At 40.5% G+C, this 22559-nt stretch overlaps 1 protein-coding gene across 2 annotated transcripts in view; it reads left to right on the top strand.

Annotated features, from left to right (window-relative positions):
- The first annotated feature begins 1859 nt into the window (after positions 1–1859).
- The window catches only part of SLAIN2 (SLAIN motif family member 2), a 76804-nt gene continuing 56104 nt past the window's right edge, over positions 1860–22559 (top strand). Inside the window, exon 1 of one of the 2 annotated variants that reach the window (XM_041725185.1) lies at positions 1860–2541. In XM_041725185.1, coding sequence (XP_041581119.1) covers positions 2153–2541 — 389 coding nt within the window. In that variant the 5' untranslated portion in view covers positions 1860–2152. The remainder of the gene's footprint in view (positions 2542–22559) is intronic. The other variant, XM_041725184.1, reaches the window with a different exon arrangement.

Here is a 22559-nt window from a genome sequence, read left to right on the forward strand (position 1 = left end):
GTAACCAAACAAGACATCTTTTGACCAAGTATACATATCTAGGAAAATACTTCTTTATAAGTAGCAAACTTTGAAAATACTCAATGCTTCTTTTGCTATAAATAAGCATCTAGTCTTTGATCTGTCAGAGTTTACATTCTTCTCAACTTTCAACTAACCAGATATTGAATGTCCACTTATGTCAGACACTATACATGAAAAAAACAAAAATAAATGGTCCCTTTTCATCAAGTATACAAAAACCAAAAAAAGAAAAAAAGAAAAACAGTTTTAAATAAAAACACCTGTTGAAAGCTATTGATCAGGTAATGCTAGAGTAAACAGAAGGGCTAAATCCTGTGGAATTGTCAGGAAAAGTTTTCTTGGATATGTGAGGGTGGGTTTTAAGAAAAGGAATCAGATTTGACAGGTGGAATATTCTAGGCAAGGAAAATACAGCACCGAGAGGCTGAAAGGTAGAAGTAAGCCACGACATATGCGTGCACACCCAGGTGAAACAGGACTGGGTCATTATTAGCCAAGGGTGGAGGAGGCAATCAGAGGAAAGCTGCAAGCGCAAGCCAAATAGTTCACAGCTGACATCTGAAAAATAATGAATGTGATTTTAAAAAGCATTTAAATTTTTTTTGGGGGGGGGGTTGTTCTGCAGTTAGTACTACACATCATAAATGGGTGCGGCTGAAGGCAGATTTTTACATTCACACGTCTCTCAGCCTTCATCAGCACACGTCAACCTATTTATTAAGGTCTTTTAATACACTTTTTAAGAAGTCAAGACACACCACGAAAAAGCTTTTCTCAAGAAAACGATCCAAGGAGATTACGCATCCGTTAACAAAGGCGAGAGGAGTGGTTTCCTACGCCCCCGCCGCCAAGCCAGTGTGCAGCAAACTAAGTCGGAAAAACTGTTTTAATCGATGAGACGCGCCTAAGGCGCTTAGCACGGGGCGCCCGGGGGGCTCAGTCGGGTGAGCCGCCCACTCTCGGCCTGGGCTCAGGTTTTGACCTCGGGCTTCGGGCTCCACGCTGGGTGTCCAGCCTACCTTTACAGAAAAAAAAAAAAAATGCATTGCATAGCGTGGTCCATAGTAAGCACCCAACAACTTCTGGTTATTATTTTGACCTTAGACCTCCCAACCATTTGGGATTCCGTTTTCTCATTTGCAGAGGAAGAAACAGGTCACCCAGGGTCCCTGTGGCTCCTGCCAGCCCTGACAATCTATTTTTTTTAAAGATTTTATTTATTTATTCATGAGAAGCACAGAGAGAGAGAGAGAGAGAGGGGCAGAGACCCAGGCAGAGGGAGAAGCAGGCTCCCTGCAAGGAGCCCGATGCAGAACCCGATCCCGGGACCCCGGGGTCACGCCCTGGGGCCCAAGGCGGGTGCTCGACCGCTGAGCCCCCCAGGCATCCAAACTCCTATTTCAGGCAGGCATCGAGTCATATTTCTTGGACAAAAGAGGCAAAATAAGGGGTCCGGCTAGGCGCCCGCCGGAGAACCAGCCCGGAGAGAGGACAGGACGGGGCGCCGGCTCCACCCGCCAGGGTTCGGGGGTGGAGGACACAGCACACGCCCCTCCCCCAGAGCAATCGGCGGAGCGGACTGAGAGCCGGAGCTCGCGATCGCAGCCGCAGCCGCCGCGCAGCCAGGCCGTCACCCGCCCCCGCCGCCGCGAGCCCGTCTCCCCGCAGCGGCCCCGCCCGCCGCCAGAATCGCCCCTCCCCGCCAGCCGGGCAGCGCCCCTCCTCCGCGGCGCTCAGGGCACGCCCCTTCCGGCATAGGCCCCGCCCACGCTCGTGGCCACGCCCCCCGCGCTCGCCGCTCGGTCCCGTGAGCGCCCGCCGGCGGCCGCGTCCAGCCCCGACGCTCTGAGGTCACGGACCGGGCCGGGCCGCGGGGGGCGGAGGGACGGAGGGAAGATGGCGGCCGCGGCCGGATATTGGCGCCGCCTCCCCCAACGCTGGAGCCGGCGCAGATGAGGCGGCTCGGCTGGGGCCAGCGGCGCTTGGGAACCGGAGCCGGGGGGACCCTGGCGGCGGGGCCTGGCCCTGCTGCATGCCGGCGCCTCGGCTAGAGTGAGCGGCGACGCCCCCCCCCCCCCGCTCCCTCCGTGTCGCTGTGAGTCCGGGCGGGCGGCCGGCGGCGGCCGGGATGGAGGACGTTAACTCCAACGTGAACGCGGACCAGGAGGTGCGGAAGCTGCAGGAGCTGGTGAAGAAGCTGGAGAAGCAGAACGAGCAGCTGAGGAGCCGCTCGGGCGCCGTGCAGGGCGTCGGCTCCCTGGGGCCCGGCAGTCCCGGCCGCGCCGCCGCGTCCGCCCCGTGCTCCGGCGCCGCGTCCCCCCGCGCCTTCCCCTCGGGCCTGCACGCCAAGCCCGGCGGCGGGGTCGGCTCGGGCCCCAGGCGGACGAGCAGCGACGAGCTGCGGGACGCCGCCTCCCTGCTGGCCGCGGGCGAGGGCGGCTTGCTGGACGAGGTGGAGCCGCTGCGGCCCGACGAGCTGGAGCGGCTGTCGGGCTGGGAGGAGGAAGAGGAGAGCTGGTGAGCGCGGGCCGCCGGGCCGGGCTGGGCGGGGACGGGCCCCTGCCTCCCGGGTGCCTGGCTCGGTGCAGCGGGATCGGCCCTCCGACCCGGGCTGGGCGGGAGGGGGGTTGGGGGCAGCTCCTTCGAGGGGCCCCCTGCCTCCTGGGCATCTCTCGCGGTGCAGCCGGATCGGCCCTCCGGCCGGGGCTGAGCCGGCACGGGCCCCTGCCCCTGGGCACCTCCCTCGGTGCAGCGGGACCGGCCCTCCGACCTGGGCCGGGGCTCGGCGGGTGGGGGGGCTGGGGGGGGAGCTCCTTCGAGGGGTCCCCTGCCTCCTGGGCATCTCGCGCGGTGCAGCCGGATCGACCCTCCGACCCAGACCGGGGCCGGGGCGGGCTGGGAGGGCGGGGGAGCGCCTTCCGAGGGCCCCTGCCTTCTGGGCACCTCGCGCGGTGCAGCCGGATCGACCCTCCGACCCGGCCCGGCCCGGGGTGGGGGATGGCGGGGGAGCGCCTTCCGAGGGCCCCCGCCTCCTGGGCGCCTCGCGCGGTGCAGCGGGACCGGCCCTCCGACCCGGACCGGGGCATGGGGGGGGGGAGTTGGAGGGTGGTTCTTGCTTTAGGTCTGCGGGAAGGTCCGCGGGGTTGGGGCTCCGAGGGGTGCAGGAGCAGCCACCCGGGCGCTGGGCCTGCGCGTGTCGGGCCGCGTCCCGGGTCTGCGGTCCGGCGCCGCCCGCGGAGTCGGCGGAGGGAGAGCGCTTTGTAAGGAAGGGGGATCTCGCTTTGTGTGAGATGACTGGCGTGCGTTCGGAGGGTGGCCTGAGCATCCTGGGTGTCGGAGGGGGGTGCTACCGGGCGTGGGGAGCCGACCAGAGTGGCCCGTTGCGGTGGTCGGAGGTTTGGACCCAGTGGGAGGTGATGCGGCGGGGGCCGCGGCGGGGGACCGTGTGATCCGCGCTCCCCTTGGGGGTGGCGGGGTGAAGCTCGCTTTGTGCGAAGAGGGCAGAGGATGGCACCGCTTTGTGTGGGAAGTCGGGGGTGGAACAAGAGCCTGGCTCTTCTTTTTTAAACAAGAATTGGGTCTATCTGGTTTTGTTTTGTTTTGTTTTGTTTTGTTTTTCTGGAGCTGCGGAGTGACAGTGATCCATCCCATCCATCCTTAATTTCCATGTCATCCTAGGGGCCCGGAGAAAAGGGAGCCCTGTTTAAAAAGAGAAACCAAAGCCGTATCGTGGTGAGCTACTTCTTGGTGGAATTGTGACCTGTACCGCAAAACCACCTACATAAAGAGAAAAGTCACAGGAGGGCATGCTCCCTCGTTTTGTCGCAACCCCAGAAAGGTGTATATGAGAAATTGTCTTAATTTGTCCTCTTCTAAAGTCCCGATTTGTAGCTAAAACGTGTCAGCTTGTTTGTTGAAATCGGAACTTTTAACCCAGCGGCGTGGGGATTCTTCATGGGCTCTGATATCACAGAGGTGCGACTTTACGGTCACCGAGATAGTCAAGACCTTTGCCTGGATCCAGGCCCCGGCTCTGCCACACGAGCTGCATGACCTTGGGCAGGTTACTCTGAGCTTCACTTTCTTCCTCGGTTTGATGAAGAAAATAATAGTTCTTACCCGCCTGGAGTTGTGAAGATTACAGGAGATAATCCATCTGTGCTTTTAGCACCGGCTCTGGCACATAGTAAACTCTCCAAAACTAACCAGTTACTCTTAAGCATAGTTATTTAAATCATGAAATATTCAGTAAGCTCTTACAGGCTCTTGTGGGAAAGTCTAAAGATTCGTAACATGTTGATCCTTGTTCATCAAGACAGTTACAGTCTCCAGAGCCAAGTTTTATGCAGTTAAATGGCTAGGACATATACAATGAATTGCCCCTCCCCCCCCAAAAAAGAAAAACAAAACAAGAAGAACAAAAGTACTGATAATGCTTAGAAATTGAGAAGAAAATAATGGTTCAGAGTAGCTGAGGCAAACTTGGGAGGAGAGGTGGATTAGGAGCCTGGAGATGGGGAAAGAGTGGGAAGGGCCTTTATGCTGTGACAACTGCTGGAGCAGAGTCAGATATGTGTAACTCCCAATTAGGAAGGTTTGAATTACAGAGATACACGAATATATGATATCAAGCTGTTATTTTATTTCCAAGTAATACGAAGTATTATTAGAGCTGTCTATGGTAGTGACAGTTTTTCATATTAGTGTGAGATCACGTCCTCCCAAAGGAATCTTGGGTGTGTGTACACTTTAAAAGAATCCAGAATCACTTAAATATCATCACATGCCTCTTCCAAGTGATGATAATGATGCTCTTAATAATGAGGATTAGCTGCACTCATGAGGCCATTTTAGATTATGTATTATTAGAACACATTGACTCCACTTGGGGAAGCTGAATACATATTTTGCTGCTTTGGTTTCTGAGCATAGAGTTCAGGTAAAGCAAGTCTTTTTTTTTTTTTTAAGATTTTATTTATTCATGAGACACAGGCAGAGAGAGAAGGCGGCTCCATGCAGGGAGCCCAATGAGGGACTCTGATCCTGGGACTCCAGGATCACGCCCTGGGCGGAAGGGAGGCTCTCAACTACTGAGCCACCCAGGCATCCCAGGGTAAAGCAAGTCTTAAATACTATGCAGGAGTTTACTTTTGACGAGCCGCTTCCTGTTTACTCTTTTGATTCTGGCTCCATATCTTGATCCTGTCCTTTTTCTAAAAAGATTTGTGTGAATTGAAAATTTTATAAATCATTTAAAGTGCTTTAAAGTATGTTTTTGGAGTACAACTGGGAAGAGGTGGGTGTTAGTGGCAAGGGAGAGGAAGATTTCAAAGAATCAAGAATTTTTTCTTAGCACACAAAAAAATCTACTTTCTGTAATTTACACCTATTGTACCTTCTTTTTCATCTAGAGTAATGTTTTCCCCCAAGTATATACTATAAAATAATGGTTCTGAAGATGTTAATAGATACTGTGTGAAAAATAATGGTGGGTCGAGGTTAAATATATGTGAGAAAAACAAGATCTAACAAAAATAAACAGGTTTCTTTAATACTGGATTTGTTTGATATGCAAATTGTATGTTGAGTATAGTAAATTTCTAAGTGGTTAACGTTTTTGAGCTTCCAAGGAACTAGTACCTACAGAACACACTTGGAAACACTACTTCTAAGCACTGGCTTTCACAGCCTTTTTGTGGGTTTATTTATTTATTTTGGATCCTCCATAATAAATGCATTTTACATCATAGCCTATTAGATATGTATATGTATAATTGAAACAAATGTTTCACAAAACTAGTTACTTTTGGTATGTGTGGTAAGCTCTAATATTTTGTTTCTTTAGGGGGGAAATGCTAGTTACCCATTCAGCTGATTTTGTGACCCATTAATGGGTTGTGTCTGAGTTTTGGAAATCACTTTTCTAGAATAATTTAGAAAAGTCTAGAGAAAGCAACATCATTGTACATCACAGTGTATTGGGCTCTCCCAGGTAGCTTGTAAACATTTTTGCATTTGATTTTCATCCATTTGTGAGTCAGGTATAATATGCTGTTCCCCCTGTATTTTGCTTTTTCCAAGTTTAATCCCTTTTCCACGTGAATGGCCCCTCAAAGTATTTGAAGACTACTATCATGATCTTGCTGACTTCTTCTGCCCAACCATACACACTGAGCATTCTCATCTCTTCTGCAGAGTAAAACAGTCCCAATTTATTTCATCTTTCCTAAGATAATATAATTTTCTAATCTTTCAATCAGGATCATTTTTTTTTCTTAATTCTAAGAGTTGTTCATTGTCATTAAACATGGTACTCAGAACTGTACTCAGCGGGTTTTTTTTTTTTTTTAAGATTTTACTTTTTTTAAATCTCTGTACACACTATGGAGCTTGAATTTACAATCCTGAGATCTAGAGTTGTATGCTGTACTGCCTGAGCCAGCCAGGTACCCTTGTACTTAGCGTTTTAGAAGTTACTTGACCAGATAGCATATTGGTGGATACACCTTGCGTGAGATAAATGTTGTTATTTTTGAAACCAAATATTTCATTAACAGTTTTGGTTTCTGTTTCTTAAGTTTAATATGATCCAGTAGTATCTGTTACACTCAGTATCTTTTATACATAAGTTGTTAAACTAAGTCTCCCTAAACCTGTTTTTGTGTAGTGAATTCTATTCTTTAGGCTTCTCTCTCTCTCTCTCTCTCTCTCTCTTTACATATATTTATGAAATAGGCTTTTATACCTAAATTAGGTTTTTATATTTCATTTGTTAGTCTTGAGTTAGACATTTTTTGTCATTTTCGTATTTCGTATAATGCATCTTCATTTAGGTTGTTGTTAAAAATGTTAAAATGACCAGAGTGAAGGGCTCTGAAATGTGCATTCAGCTAGAATCCCTCCAGATTAACATCAGTCTATTAGTACACATTGTGGTTGTTCAGTAACTGTTCCACTTGTTATTATCAAGCCCATATGCCATTGTGTATGGATATTATGAAAGATTTTGCCAAATCATTTGCTGTAACTAAGCTATACTGTGCCTACAGGGTCTTACCTGCAATGAAGTAAACCTATCAAAAGAGAAATTGCATTTTATTTGGTTTGACTTGTTCATAGTGAATCCTCCGGCTTTTTCCTTTTCTAACTTTACAAATATTTTGCTTAGGGGATCCCTGGGTGGCTCAGTGGTTTAGCACCTGCCTTTGGCCCAGGGCGCGATCCTGGAGTCCCAGGATCGAGTCCCACGTTGGGCTCCCAGCATGGAGCCTGCTTCTCCCTCCTCCTGCGTCTCTGCCTCTCCCTCTCTATGTCTATCATAAATCAATCAATCAATCTTTAAGAAGAAAAAAAACCACATATTTTGCTTAATTCAGTTTTGAATTTTGCAAGAAATAAGTTTGGTCTGGAAATTCTAGACCCACTTATTTTTTTCTTTGGAAATTATATTTCCTTTTACCTACACTTTGACTTTGACATGTTATTTTATTATTTTTAAAATTTTTATTTAAATTTTAGTTAACGGACAGTGCACTATTGGTTTCAGGAGTAGAATTCAGTGATTCATCACTTACGTAAAACACGACTGTTCATCACAAATGCTGTCCTTAATACCTATTACCCATTTAGCCCATCCCCTACCTGCCGCCTCCCATCAACCTTCAGTTGTTCTCTATTGTAAGAGCTTCCTGTGGTTTGTTTCCCTCTCTTTTCCTCCCTCCCATATATCCATCTGTCTTGTGTCTTGAAATTCACATATAAGTGAAATCATATAGTATTTGCCTTTCTCTGACTTATTTCACTTAGTACAATACACTCTAGCTCCATCCACATCATTGCAAATGACAAGATTTCATTCTTTTTGATGGCTGAGTAATATTCCATCGTGTGTGTGTATGTCGCATCTTCTTTACCCATCACTCGATGGATGGGCTCTGTCTATAGTTTGGCTGTTTTTGATAATGCTGCTCTAAACATCAGGGTGCATGTACCCCTTTGAATCTGTATTTTTGTATCCTTTGGGTAAATACCTAGTAGTGCAATTGTTGGATCACATGGTAGCTCTAATTTTAACTTTTTGAGGAACCTCCATACTGTTCTTCAGAGTGGCTGACCAGTTTGCATTCCCACCAACAGTGTAAGGGTTCCCCTTTCTCTGCGTCCTCTCCAACACCTATTGTTTCCTGTGTTGTTAACTCCAGCCATTCTGACAGGTGTGAGGTGGGATCTCATTTTGTTTTGATTTGTATTTCCCTGATAATGAGTCATGTTGAGTTTCTTTTCATGTATGTTAGCCTTCTGGATGTCTTCTTTGGAAAAATATCTGTTCGACCTGACATGTTATTTTAGATTGACATATTTTGAATCAACAATAATTCAGTGATAACATTTCAATTCTTTTACATTATCTGGAGGGGTAGGGCTAAACCTGTTTCAAGCTATATTCTAGGTTATATTCCGACTTACTGTCTATCACCTTGCCTCATTTGAAATTATTTCCTTTGGAGAGTGTTTATTCGGTCTCTCCATTTGAACAAAGTATTGACAGAAATACAGAAGCTAATGAGTATTTCTGCCCATTCTTTGTCATTTAGTATCTTTGTATATTTTGCTCCCATATTATGGTCTATCCCTTTTTTGATACTAATGATCTCAGTATACTTTTTTTCTTCATAAATACTTATTTTCTCCATAAAAATTCACATTCAATAAAACTTGCCCTTAAGTGTGCGATTTAGTGGGGTTTTTTTTAAGTATATTCAGAGTTGTGCCGCTGTCACCACTATCTATATCCAGAACATTTTCATTAGTACCCTTCCCACTCCTCTGCTAAAAAAAAAAAAAAAAAAAAAACTCACCAAACTCATTATCAGTCACTTCCCATTTCCTGCTCACTCCAGCTCCACTTATATACTTTTTGTGTGTGTGGAACTGCCTATTCTGATCATTTCATATAAATGAAGTTATGTAATATGTGACATTTTGTGTCTGGCTTCTTTCATTTAGCATAGTGTTTTCAAGGTTCATGTTGTAGCATGTATAAGAACATTTTTTTTTTCATTCCTTTTTCTGCCTGAATAATATTACCACTTTTTTTTTTCTCCATCCCTCAGTTGATGAGAATTTGGGTTCTTTCCACCTTTTGGTTTCTATGAAAAATGCTGCTATGACTATTTACAGGTTTTTATATGGTCATTTTTTTTGAGTGTATACCAAGGAGTGGAATTACTAGGTCAAATGGTAACTCTGTGTTTAGCTTTTTGAGAAACTGCCAGACTGTTTTCTTTTCCATGGCTGTACTATTTTACATTCCCATCAGCAATAGACAAGGGTTCCAATTTTACCACATTTTCTCCAACACTTGTTATTGTCTGTCTTTTTTGTTATATAGCCACTCTACTTGTGTCTCATTGTGATTCTAATTTGCATTTCCCTAATGACTAATGGTGTTGAGCATGTTTTTAGCTATTTATTGGCCATTTGTCTATCTTTGGAGAAATGTCTATTTAAACCATTTACCCATTTTTAATTGTTACTTGTCTTTATAGTAAGTTGTAAGGGTTCTTTATATATGCTGGATACTAATCCTTTATGAAATACGTGATTTACAGATATTTTCTTTCATTCTCTGTTTTTTCATTTTCTTGGTGGAGTCCTTTGAAACAGTTTTTAATATTATGAAGTCTTATTCTTGCTTGTGTTTTTTATTTCATGTCTAAGAAACCTGTACCTATCCAAGATCACAAGATTTATTCCTATCTTTTCTTCTAAAAGGTTTATAATCTTATATTTAGGTCTTTGATCCATTTTTTAAAATCGTGGTAAAATATACATAATATCAAGTTTCAAGGTTCATTCATGTTATAAAATGTCTCAGAATTTCCTTCCTTTTGATGGTGGGGGGTGTCTCTAAAGCTTTATCTAGTCTTATAATCCTCAGTGGGCAAGAGAAAGCAACACTTAAATCTTTCTATCCCAAACCTGAGATTGTGTGATGCATATGATTTTCATATTTAAATATAGAATTTATATGTATTTTCTATTTTTTGTGTCAAAAACCCCCCACAAAAGTCAGGCATCAAACAGTTTCCAAGTATATAGTTCATTATCATCAACCACATTCTCACTGTGCAAGAGATTCCCTGAACCCTTCCATCCTGCATGACTGAAACTCTGCACCCACAGAATAGGAACTCGTAGCCTCCCCTTTCCCCAGCTCCTGGCAACCACCATTTTAGTTTGTTTCTATGAGATTGGATGCCTCATAAGTGGAATCATATAGTATTTATCTTTTTATTGCTAGCCTATTACACTTAGCATATGTCCTTGGGGTTCATGGTTCATTCATGTGTAGCATGTGATGTGGTTCTTTTTTTTATGACTGAATAATATTCTATATATACACCATGTTTTATTTATCCATTCATCTGTCAGTGGACGTTTGGGTTGTCTCCATCTCTTGGCTGTTGTGAATAATGCTGCTGTGAGCATGAGTGTGCAAATATCTGCTCAAATCCTTGCTTTCACTTTTTTTGAGTATGTACCCAGAAGTGGAATTGCTAGATCAAATGGTAATTCTGTAGGGTTTTTGCTTTTTATTTTTATTTGTTTTTAAGATTTTATTTATTCATGAGAGAGAGGGAGAGACACAGGCAGAGGGAGAAGCAGGCTCCATGCAGGGAGCGTGACGTGGGACTTGATTCCGGGTCTCCAGGATTAAGCCCTGGGCTGAAGGTGGCACTGAGGTAAACTGCTGAGCCACCCGGGCTGCCCCATTTCTGTGTTTAATATTTTGAGGAGCCACCATACTGTTTTCCATAGCAGCTGCACCATGTGGGCAAAAGGGGAGTGTATACGTGAAATACTTTTCTTAATGAGTTTTACATTGTTTATTCATCTACTCTGCTGCACTTTTGAGAGAGTTTAATATTGTATATATATTCATAAAGACTGCATTATCTAATCAGTATTTGTTAGTTGACATTAGTTGTTAGTATCTAGGAGTTTGTCATTTTATTTTTTCCTTTTTTTCTTCTAGAGATTATTGTTGAAATAAATCTTACCCTGTATCTGTAGTAGAGAGAACAGATTGAAAATAGAGATGTTAGGAAAAATTGATAATGAATTGTCAGGCTCTTGGCAGGGCCCCTAGGAAGTTTTGCAGAACATGAAATCATAAAAAATGAAATTAAAAATAGACTTTGAGAACAGGTGTTCATACCTCTTGTTTTAAGCAGTTTAATATTCAAACTGGTGAGGTGGTTATTTCTTCTTAAAAATGTTTGAGGGACCCCTGGGAGGCTCAGTGAGTTAAGTGTCCAACTTTCGATTTCAGCTCAGGTCATGATCTCAGGGTTGTGAGATCGAGCCCCATGTGGGGTTCCACGCTGGATGGAGAGCCAGCTTTAGAGTCTTTCTCTCCCTCTGCCATTCCACTCCCCCCTGCCCTGCAAAAGTTTGAGATTGGAAATCAAATAAGTTCTTCATATCTTGTTAAATCCATTTTACTTTAAATCCGTTTTCTCTTAAGTTTATGAAGACATGTTAAATTCAGTCTGACTTCTTATCAATCAGTTTTATTGATAGACTTCTCTTAGAGGTAGATAGCATGTGGTTTTTACTTTTTTTTTCACTAATAGACCTTCACATCTAAGAATGAACTTTATTACATGACCTCTTTGTTTTATGTATGCTTTTCATGGGAGACCATTGGTTGAATTTACCTGTAATTTTATTTGCTAAGCCTAGATTAATAAAGCAGTTTGATTTGTACAATTATCACTACTTATCTGAATGGTTTGGCAGTTATTTGTTGATTAATATCTTGAAGTTTGTTTTCTAGATTTTTCTGTATGAAGGAGATGTTGACTTTAACATGGCTCGTGTGTGTGTGTGTGTGTGTGTGTGTGGTAAATGAATTATACATCTAGATGAGCATTTTATTCCCTTCTTAGTGGTTTTCCAGTTATAGTAATGTGACTTAAAAATTTTTTTATTAATAGAACAAATACTTGGAACCCTTATGTGTGAACAGCGTAACATCGGGGACACTGAGAAACATGATAATACAGGTTCTTGCTTTCTTAAAAAATGGAATTTGGCCAAGAAGGACCACATAATTTTTTTTTTTTTTAGGACCACATAATTGGTAAAATATACTACCATCACTACTGCTTAATTATGTTCTATATACAAAGTATTGTATAAGGCATTATTTGCATGGCAAATCATTTAATCACAATTTTAAGTTATTATCTACATTTTTTATTGTGGTGACATATACAAAACAAAAAATTGCCATTTTAACCATTTTAAGTGTACATACAGTACAGTGGCATATATGCTGATTGTTATACACTCATCACCAGAAGTTTTTATCTTTCCCTGTTGATACGCTGTATAAACAATAACTCTTCATTCCCCTTGCCCCCGGCCCTTGGGAACTATCATTCTCCTTTCTTTGTCTGTGGATTTGACTACTCTAGGTACCTTATATTAGTAAAATCATAAAGTAGTTGCCCTTTTCTGTCTGCCTTGTTTCATTTAGTATTGTGTCTTCAGAGTTCATCTATGTAATAGCATGTGTCATGTTATCCTCAATTTGCAGGTAATGAAGTTAAACTCAAAGTCACATCACTAATACAGTGAATAGAGATTCATGCTAAGCATGAAAATCCTGTCTCATGAAAAACATTTGATCTTGGTTTATTTAACCTATGGGTATTTAGCTTTCAGAAGAGAATGTTTTTTAAATATTTGAAGGAGAATAATTATTAGACTTATTCTATATAACTCTGGAGATCATTATTAGATCTAATCATTATTAGATTAGATTAGGTATAAATTAGAGACAGGTAGATTTTTAATTGATATAAGGTAGGATTTTCTAATAGAGTTTCTAGATGGTGTGGACTGTCTTTAAAAAGTGTAAGTAACCTTCAGGGGCACTTGGCTGGCTCAGTTAGTAGAGCATATGACTGTTGATCCTAGGGTCATGAGTTCAAGGCCCACATTGGGAATAGATTACATTAAAAAAGTAAAAGCTTAAAAAAAATGTAATACTTAGCAGTGAAAACTGTTGAATAGTCCTGTGACAAAGGATGTTACAAAGAGGTAAAAATTAGTTGAATTAGGTTACCTCTGAGTGGTCTTTTAACTCTCTTCCTGTGATTAGAGTATTGCAGTCTATTAAAATATTGCAGAGTATAAAATACCTTCAAGACAAAGTGCTAAACTTAAATGTGGAAGAGATCTTGAGCAATGGGAGCATCTTAGATTTAAAAAAAAAAAAGATTTATTCATTTTAGGGTGAGCAAGCTTGGGAAAGGGCAGAAGGAAAGAGAGAGAAACTTTAGCAGACTCAAGCTAAACTCAAACCTAATGCAGGGCTTAACCTCACCACCCCGAGATCACAACCTGAGCTGAAACCAGGAGTTGGACGCCCAACAAACTGTGCCACCCAGGTGCCCCTAGAATTTTATATATATGTGTTTGTGTGTGTGTGTGTATGGCACATTTCTTTGGATATCTTCCGTAGTGGAAGATTCTTTTCTTTGTGAGGGTGGGTATGAGTTTTGAAAACTAAAGTAATTATTATGCACATGAATAAAAATGATTAGCAGGATATTTAAAGTCCTGAGCAGTCCCAATTCCAATTCTCCTTTTTCTTATTTTTACTTTTGTCAGCACACTTCATAGACATTTATGCCTGGTGGCATGCATGTTCATTCTGCAACAGAGCAATTTTTTGTTGTGTGTGAAATTCTAAATATCCTACTTGGTTTACTTCCTTTGCAATATTACCTATCACTGTTTATACACCATTTTTAAGTATATAACAGGACAGCCCTGTACTTTGGTCTCTGAGTCTAGATTGTGAGCAGTTTAAGCAGAGAGACCATATCATATTCATCTTCATGTGTCTGAACAGGCTATCAGTATCTTGTATGTAGTAAGACTTCAGTTACATTAAATTATGTTGAATCAATCTGGTTGTCAGTGATGTTAGGCTGAAATGAGGTGAAGCTGGAAAATTATGAGACCAAATTTCTTGCCTAATTTGATGAGCCGTAGGCTAGTTGAGATGGGTTTCCCACACATTCTGAATATTGGCAATACTGAATCTATACTTTCTCATGAAGACTTAAGAAAATACTATATAGATACAGTGCCTTATATTAAAAATCAGCTTTAAGGGACACCTGGGTGGCTCACTGGTTGAGCGTCTGCCTTCAGCTCAAGGCATGATCCCGGGTCCCAGATCGAGTCCTGCATCTGGCTCTCTGCAGAGAGCCTGCTTCTCCCTCTGCCTTTGTCTCGGCCTCTTTCTCTATCTCGCATGCATAAATAAAGTCTTTTTTTAAAAAAATCAGCTTTAAAATTAAAATACAGTGTCTCTTTGGTAGAATAACAGATGCACTTTGTTTTAAACTTTTGTACTTTTTGTCATTTCTAAATTTCCTGTTATGAACACAAATTGCTTTTTTTTTTTTTTTTTTTAAGATTTTATTTTTTCATGAGAGACACAGAAAGAGAGGCAGAGGCAGGGAGATAGGCAGAAGGGATAAGCAGGCTCCCTGCAGGGAGCCTGATGTGGGACTTGATCCCAGGACTCTGGGGATCATGACCTGAGCTGAACGCAGACAGTCAACCATTGAGCCACCCACGTGCTCAAATTGCTTTTATAATTTAAAAAATCCTATTTATGGGGCTCCTAAGTGGCACAGTTGCTTAAGAATCCAACTCTTGGTTTCGGCTTGGGTCTTGAGATTGAGCCCTGTTGTGCACTCAGCAAGGAGTCGGCTTGAGAGATTCTTTCTCCCTCTGCCCCTCCCACTCGTGTGTGCATGTGCTCTCTCTTTCTCAAATATTTTTTTTTAAATCCTATTTATAAGATTTAAGTTAGTTTCATTACTTTGTGGTCAAATAGGTAATATAACATGATACATAAAAAAGCCATTGATGTTTTCCTTATAACTTAGTATAGTAAGATTATATGTCACAGATGAAAAAATTTGGTTCCAATAAGTTTAGATATGTGGGGTTTTTTGTTGTTTTTTGGGGAGAGGTTTAGATTTTTATTTGACAGAGTACAAGCACGGGGAGCAGCAGGGAGAGGGAGAAGCTGGCTCCCCACTGAGCAGAGAGCCCAACATGGGGCTCCATCCCAGGACCCTGAGATCATGACCTGAGCGAAGGCACATTTAACTGAGCCTCCCAAGAGCCCCTAGATATGTGTTTTTGGAAGAACTAGAGCCCAAATCAGCTGATATATATGATTTTATCTATTATTCTTGTTTTTAACTTTGCATTTTAAAAATGAAATTACCCAAGTGTAAATTTTCTTTTTAATTTTTAAAAATATTTTATTTATTTTTGAGAGCTAAGTGAGAGAACATGAGCGGGGTGGATAGGGTGTGCAGGAGGAGGAGGAGAAGCAGGCTTCTCACTAAGCAGGAACGCTGATGGGGGCTCTGTCCTGGGACCCTGAGAGACTTAAGGTAATATAAATTCTTATTTTGCCTGTTGCATTTGCTCAGAATCACATTCTCTGGCATCTTTCATTTGAGAACCTAAATTATGGAGGAAATGGACACCTTTAGGAACAACTTAGCTTATTTAAGAGGAAGGCTTTTAAAAACTAGGTCTTTAAACTGGGTGTGGCTCAAAATGCAAAACCTACAGTTTGCTTTGACTTTGAAAAGCTTCAAAGGCTGGAATAAAAATGGAATTTCTTAAAATTGATAAAGGTCTATAGGGAGAAAAAGGAAAAGGGGCTGTATCTTCACGAAATGTGAAAAAAATAATAAAAAGATAATGAAATTTGTGGAAGTATTTGGAAAGGTAAGGTGAGGAGGGAGATACTGTTTAGTTAAAAATTAGAGGTTTAGAATTCTTGAGGATGAATCAAATTATTTCCCACTGCTACAGTTTTAGAGGGGAACTCCTCCCACACACAGCGCTCCATTCAAGCGCTTTTGCTCATTTTTTTGTGAGAGAGTAAAAAAGTATCAACTATGTGTGGCTGTTAAGAGTTTTGTTTGAAAGATGTGAATAAGAAGCAGGGGTGGGCCAGGCTAAGTTTGTAAGTGATCTCTACGTATGATAACATTAAGGAATGGAATTTAATAGATACTATCAAGTTAGGAGGTTTTAGAAGTATCTATTTAATGCCTAATTAGTATTGTATTTTATAAGTATAATGTAATTAGAGTATGTGTCTTTATTAACATTAGATACAGAAAGAATAATTTAGTAATTTAGGATGTGAATATCTTTTGAGTGGGCTTGCTAATTTCCTTTCCAGGAGGGAGATAATTGACTTGTGTTGACTTGTCATAGTAAAATTCTTGTTTGCCATTAGTTATTCTTAGCTAGGTCTGTTCTGGAGAGGATTAAAAAATAAAATTTAAAAAACTGATGAATCCTAGAAACCTGAGTCCGGAGGCTTGGAACTTGACAAGCTGGCACTGTAAGATCTCAGTGGTAGTACGGCAAGTGAATGAGACAAATAGCACTATGTATTATCTAGTTTTGTGCTGTTTCATCTTTAAATTCCTCTCTAGAACTATGCCTGGCCAATGGTTGCTGCTATGTTAATATTTTTTTAAACGACTAAGTGGAACTTTATAGTAAGCCTTCAAAGTACTTGCAGTTTAATTTGGAAACAGAATGAACACGGAATTTGGTTCTCTCCGAAACCAACAATAAGAGTTCATAGAAGAAGGGCTTATATGGCCTTGAACATGACAGCTGGGACAAAGGATTTAGGTACAGGTGGAAGGGTATTTCTTGCTGTTCTGTCAGAATCAAAAAGGATAAGGTCTGTATTTGAATAGGGTAAAGAGAAAGCCTGTGAAGATACTTTAGTGAAGTATGTTGGGAAACAAGTGAGAAACAAAGTTGAATCATTGGGTTGGGGACCATATTTGTAGGCAGCCTGTGAAATCTAGGAAGAGATTTTTTTGAGTGTTGTAATATTACCAAAATGGTGTTTTGGAAAGACTTGTATGGCAATAGTATTAAAATGGGACTAGAAGGCACAGCTATGCTTAAAGGTTAGAAAACTGAGCCTCTGAGTTTTATCAACTTCTTGCACCCAGAGGCACATGCGACAACTCGAATTCAAGCCAAAGTATTGAGTGATATTCTTTCCATTTCATCCCAAGTATTCATAATTGATTACATAAAAATCATATCAAACTACTAAATGATCAAAGATCAGATTAGTTTTGTTCCTCTTATAAGACATTTACATTGTTTAATAATAGCATTTTGGTCTTACTAGCTTTCTTATATGAGGATATTGACATTTTGGGCCAGATAATTCTTTGTTATGGAGGCTGTCCTGTGTATTGTAGGATGTGTAGCAGACAAAAATGCCTCCAGATATTACCAGATGTCCCCTGGAGGCAAAATCCCCACAAGTATTGCCTTACAGCATACTTATGATACAGCCTCAACTTAACCAGAAATATTTAATGCTATATTGCAGGAATAAGTATTGCATTTTAGTGATTTAGTAATACTTCACATTTCTAAGTCATAAAATGGTAATGTTCTGAAAATTAAGAAAAACTAATTTATTGTACAAACCTGGACACTATTTGAAAGTCAAAGAAGTGCTGGGATGCCAAAACAGGCTTAAATTAGGATTCCCCTGGGCAAACGGGATGTGACCAGTCATCCTAGGAGTCACGCATACTTTGGGTACTTACTATGAGTAGAGAAGTATGTTAAGGTGATAAGAAGTAGGCATGAGAATTATGGTGTTTGGACAGCCTCATGAAAAAAGATAAGCCTTGAATTGGTCTTGAAGTAAGGCTTGAATTAGACTAGGAAAATGGAAAGGAAGTTCTGTCCCCCGCCCCCATAGTAAAAAGAACTAGGAACAAAGACCTCTATGGTTTAACTGTCCAGGATACATAAAATGAACATTTATTTGGGCGGTTTGGCAGGATAAGAAGTTTTTTACTGGTGTACATGGGAGAGAAGATCAAAGGATGTAGTTTTGGATGAGATAACAGGATCTTAAAAATTAAGCTGTAGGCTGTATCCGATAGGAAAGTTTTTGAGCTGTGAAACAATGTTCTACTGATCTGTACTTTAGCTAAATGGTAGTGGGTAGAGGATAGATTGGAGGAGTAAAAGTCTAGTAGGTATGGGGAAACTACTTGAGATTATCATAATTGCTTATGTTGGGTGAGATGAGTGTCTCGACTTGAGTGAAGTCAGCGGAAATGAAAAGGGGGATTTTAGGGGCATGAATGAATTGTTAGGATGTGTTGATTGAGCACATTGAGTATGTGGAGAGAGAAAACAGTCAAGGTTAACATAAAATTTTTCATTCATTGAAAAAAATAGTGGTGCTATTTTATGTTTGTTTAGAGGTACTTGATTTTGGGGGGATATTTGTAGGAAACCCTTGGAGTTCTGTGATACTTAAGAGAAAAATTAGGATTAGAACTATTTGAAAATCACATATGTCCAAAGAATAGCTGATTATGGTGAAACAAAGACTTCTTCAATTTAAGTTTCTGGTAAACTATAAAATAGTAGGAACAAATTTATTGCAATATCTTGTGAGTCAGCAGTTGATAGAATAACAAAAATCCTGTGATATAGAAAATGTGTGAAGAAATAAAAAAGCTCAATTTTTACACTTTGTAATGTGTATTTTCAGACCCTTACGTCATCACTTCTAGTTTTGGTAATTAAACTTTAATAAGTGATACAGAGAAAAACTGATGGGAAAGGAAGAGAGTTAAGGGACTGAAGAATAGGCTAAATTTATCCGCTTGAAGACCCTGGGATAATTTGGTTACTGTCATTTGGGAGAGATCCTGGTTAGTTTTTTGTTATGAGTATTTTGAAAAGGAATGGATATGAATTAAAATAGAAAAAAAATAGTTCCCATCTTGCAACTAGAGTTACTAAGTAGAACAATCAAGAATAACTATGGACTTTTTGTATAATTTTTCAAAAGTACAGTGCCCTATTATGGATTCTTTATAGTTATTTCTATCATTCATTCTGCAGTATTGAGTTCCTTCTGTGTGTGGGGCAGGTTTCTTTGGGGTTGAGAATAGAGCATAAGAAATGGGAAGAAAAAAAAAGAAAGAAATGATGGGGAAGTACTATTCCTGCCTTTGAGATGCTTGGAGTCCCATATGAAAGACAGTTATATAATTATATATAAATTGTATATACGTACATAACTATAAATTCTAACAATTGAGGACTAGATTCAGTTTTCTTTCTAGGACAATGCCAGTTCTAAAAATACTGTCCCTCTCGCGCCTCAAAAATATTTTATGTGTTTTAACCATTTCAGTATACAGTATATGTCCAGGAATCCTCACATAGCCACTCTTATCTTTCTTCTTATGTAACTCAAAAAGAGAAGAGAATGTCTAAGCTGGTCTTAATATTAACTTTAATTCTATAAACCGAGTACAGTGTATCATTCTCACTTCTCTGGCATGTGACATAAAAATATTGCCAGATCTGGGATCCCTGGGTGGCGCAGCGGTTTGGCGCCTGCCTTTGGCCCAGGGCGGCGATCCTGGGGACCCGGGATCGAATCCCACGTCGGGCTCCCGGTGTATGGAGCCTGCTTCTCCCTCTGCCTGTCTTTAACACTTCAGTTACCTGATATTTTAGGCTAATCTATTGTTGGGGATAAACACATATATCTAAATACAAATATTTAAACATATATATAATATATATAACATAAATTGATAAATATGAATAAAAATGAAATTAAAAAATGAACATATATAACATATAGTATTTAGATTCCTCCTATTTTGTTCATATTTTCACAAAGCGGATAAAATATTTTAAATTTATAATTCAAGAAACTTATTTTTAAGGATTTTATTTATTCATGAGAGAGAGAGGCAGAGACACAGGCAGAGGGAGAAGCAGACTTCCTGCGGGGAGCCTGACGTGGGACTCGATCCCAGGATTGAGGCAGGCGCTCAACTACTGAGCCACCCAGGCGACCCAAGAAACTAATTTTAGAACCAGTAGGAATACTGCAAATAGAAAATTCTCTGATAGAAGGGTGTTTAATCTTTTTTTTTTTTAATTTTTATTTATTTATGATAGTCACAGAGAGAGAGAGAGAGGCAGAGACACAGGCGGAGGGAGAAGCAGGCTCCATGCACCGGGAGCCTGATATGGGATTCGATCCCAGGTCTCCAGGATCGCGCCCTGGGCCAAAGGCAGGCGCCAAACCGCTGCGCCACCCAGGGATCCCGGGTGTTTAATCTTTATTGTATTAATAAACCTTTATTACCAGCATATTGTGGATTCTAAGTTTATGCTCTCATATCTTTTCTCAGATATTTGTGCAGGAACTTTCTTCACAATAAGAGAAATGTATTAATTTGTAAAACGTAACCTTAGTTGACAAACTGTTAAAAGTCATTATAGTATGCATTATGATCTGGAACTTGAAGGACATGTCATTTGCTAAAAGTTATGACTCGTTAGCCTTAAGTACCATGGCTCCTATAGATAAAGTCTTGTTTAAGGCATTTCACCAATAAAGTTAGTTATTAACAAGCAAGGTACTCTAAAAGAATCAGTGTGAATTAACATACACTCTCCATATACATGTAACTTATATATGTAAATATATACACATGTAATTATGTTATCTTTTGGCTGAAAAGTTCTGCTACCAGTAGTAATTGTTATCTAGGTATGTGGTTGTGGCTGAAATTCTATGTTTAGTCAGTATACTAAGGACTGTCTTGCTTTTGCAGCTATTGTCAAAATTTGCAGTCTGGTGTAGTTTGAGACTCTCAGCCTTTCTGATATCTTTTCTTAAACAAAACAAAACACCAAAAGAACCTTCAGTTTTTGATTGCTGCACAATAGGTTGGTCTCACTATAACTATTGTTTCTAAGCAGTACGTGGCTATGCCTCAACAGAAGATTGTGTTTTTGAAGAACTAATTTCCAACCTCACTTTTGTGAATTCCAGTGAATATCAAAACTGTTTTGAATTTCTTAAAATTAAAAAACTCTTGCCATGCTGGAATGAGAATTAAGAGAGTGGTACTTCCAATGAAAATGGAAGTATAGAGTGTCACTGTCTAAAACTGGAATTCACCATTTTAAAGCTTTTTTTCAGCCTTTTTGGCTTGCTTGCGTGCTCTGCTCTGTTTTTTGATTCACTGTGTTGTATTCTGCTGTCATACTTTCTGTTTATATGTGTATCCTACCTACTCTGTAGCTAGTGTCACTTTAGTGCTTGTAAACTGTTGTAAAAATTTCTCAATGAATTTGCTTTGCTAATAATTGCCATTATTAGTAGCAATAACAATGATAATTTTCTAAAAACCAGAAGAGTATTTTATATTTCTTTATATAAATGTAGTATATATGTCTTTAAGTCGGCTAATGGGCCAAGTATAATAGTTAATAGCATGATCAATCTAAAATTTCAAAAAGACTGCTATATATATGAACTGAAGATATTTTTCTTCAATTGAGAATTGAGTTGTGATTTTTTTTTTTTATTGTAATAGTGGGATCGATTACAACTTTATATTTTATGGTTGGTAGGGCTTAGGAAAAGAGAACAGAGAACAGCAGGAGCCATTAGAATGATACTACATTGGAGCCTTTTTTTTTTTTTTTTTAAGGCAAATTCTACCCCCCAATGCAGGGCTCGAATTCACAACCCTGAGATCAAGAGTCACTTGCTCTACTGACTGAGCCAGCCAGGAGCCTCATTAGACAGTAAAATATAATAGTTAAGAACACAGGTCCTGGAGTAATCCTGTTTGTCACTTAATAACTTTGTCACTACAGTGACAGGTCATTTATCTCATTGTGCCTCAGTGACCAGATTTATCTGTAAAATGGGGATTACAGTAGCACCTATTCAGGGGTTTATTGTGAAGATTGAAGAGTTAGTATATTTAAAATATTGAAACTGTGCCTAGCATGTAATAAACATTTGATAAAATATGAATAATAACACTTCCTATTGCCACATTGACTAGGAAAGCTTGGTAAATCATTATAAAGTGATGTATTCTAAGAATTTTAGAATTAAATTATATTTAGTTTGGGGTAAAACCAAAGATACTTCTGTTATTGAAAGCTTTTAAAAAAATCATAAAATTATAAAAATAGAAACAAAATTATAATCTCAAAATAGTCACTTTGCTGTTTCCTTTACCTTTCTTCATGTGTATTTTTAAATATTGTAATCATGTTTTATTCAGTCTTCATTCAGATGGCAGATACTTAATCATCTCTAAATGTCAATCACTGTACCAGAGATTATGCATTGAATTTTGTGAAGACTGGGATCCCTGGGTGGCGCAGCGGTTTGGCGCCTGCCTTTGGCCCAGGGCGCGATCCTGGAGACCCGGGATCGAATCCCACGTCGGGCTCCCGGTGCATGGAGCCTGCTTCTCCCTCTGCCTATGTCTCTGCCTCTCTCTCTCTCTGTATGACTATCATAAATAAAAATAAAAAAAAAAAAAATTTTTGAATTTTGTGAAGAC

Source organism: Vulpes lagopus, chromosome 12, assembly GCF_018345385.1.
Source record: "Vulpes lagopus strain Blue_001 chromosome 12, ASM1834538v1, whole genome shotgun sequence".
Taxonomy (NCBI): Eukaryota; Metazoa; Chordata; class Mammalia; order Carnivora; family Canidae; genus Vulpes; species Vulpes lagopus.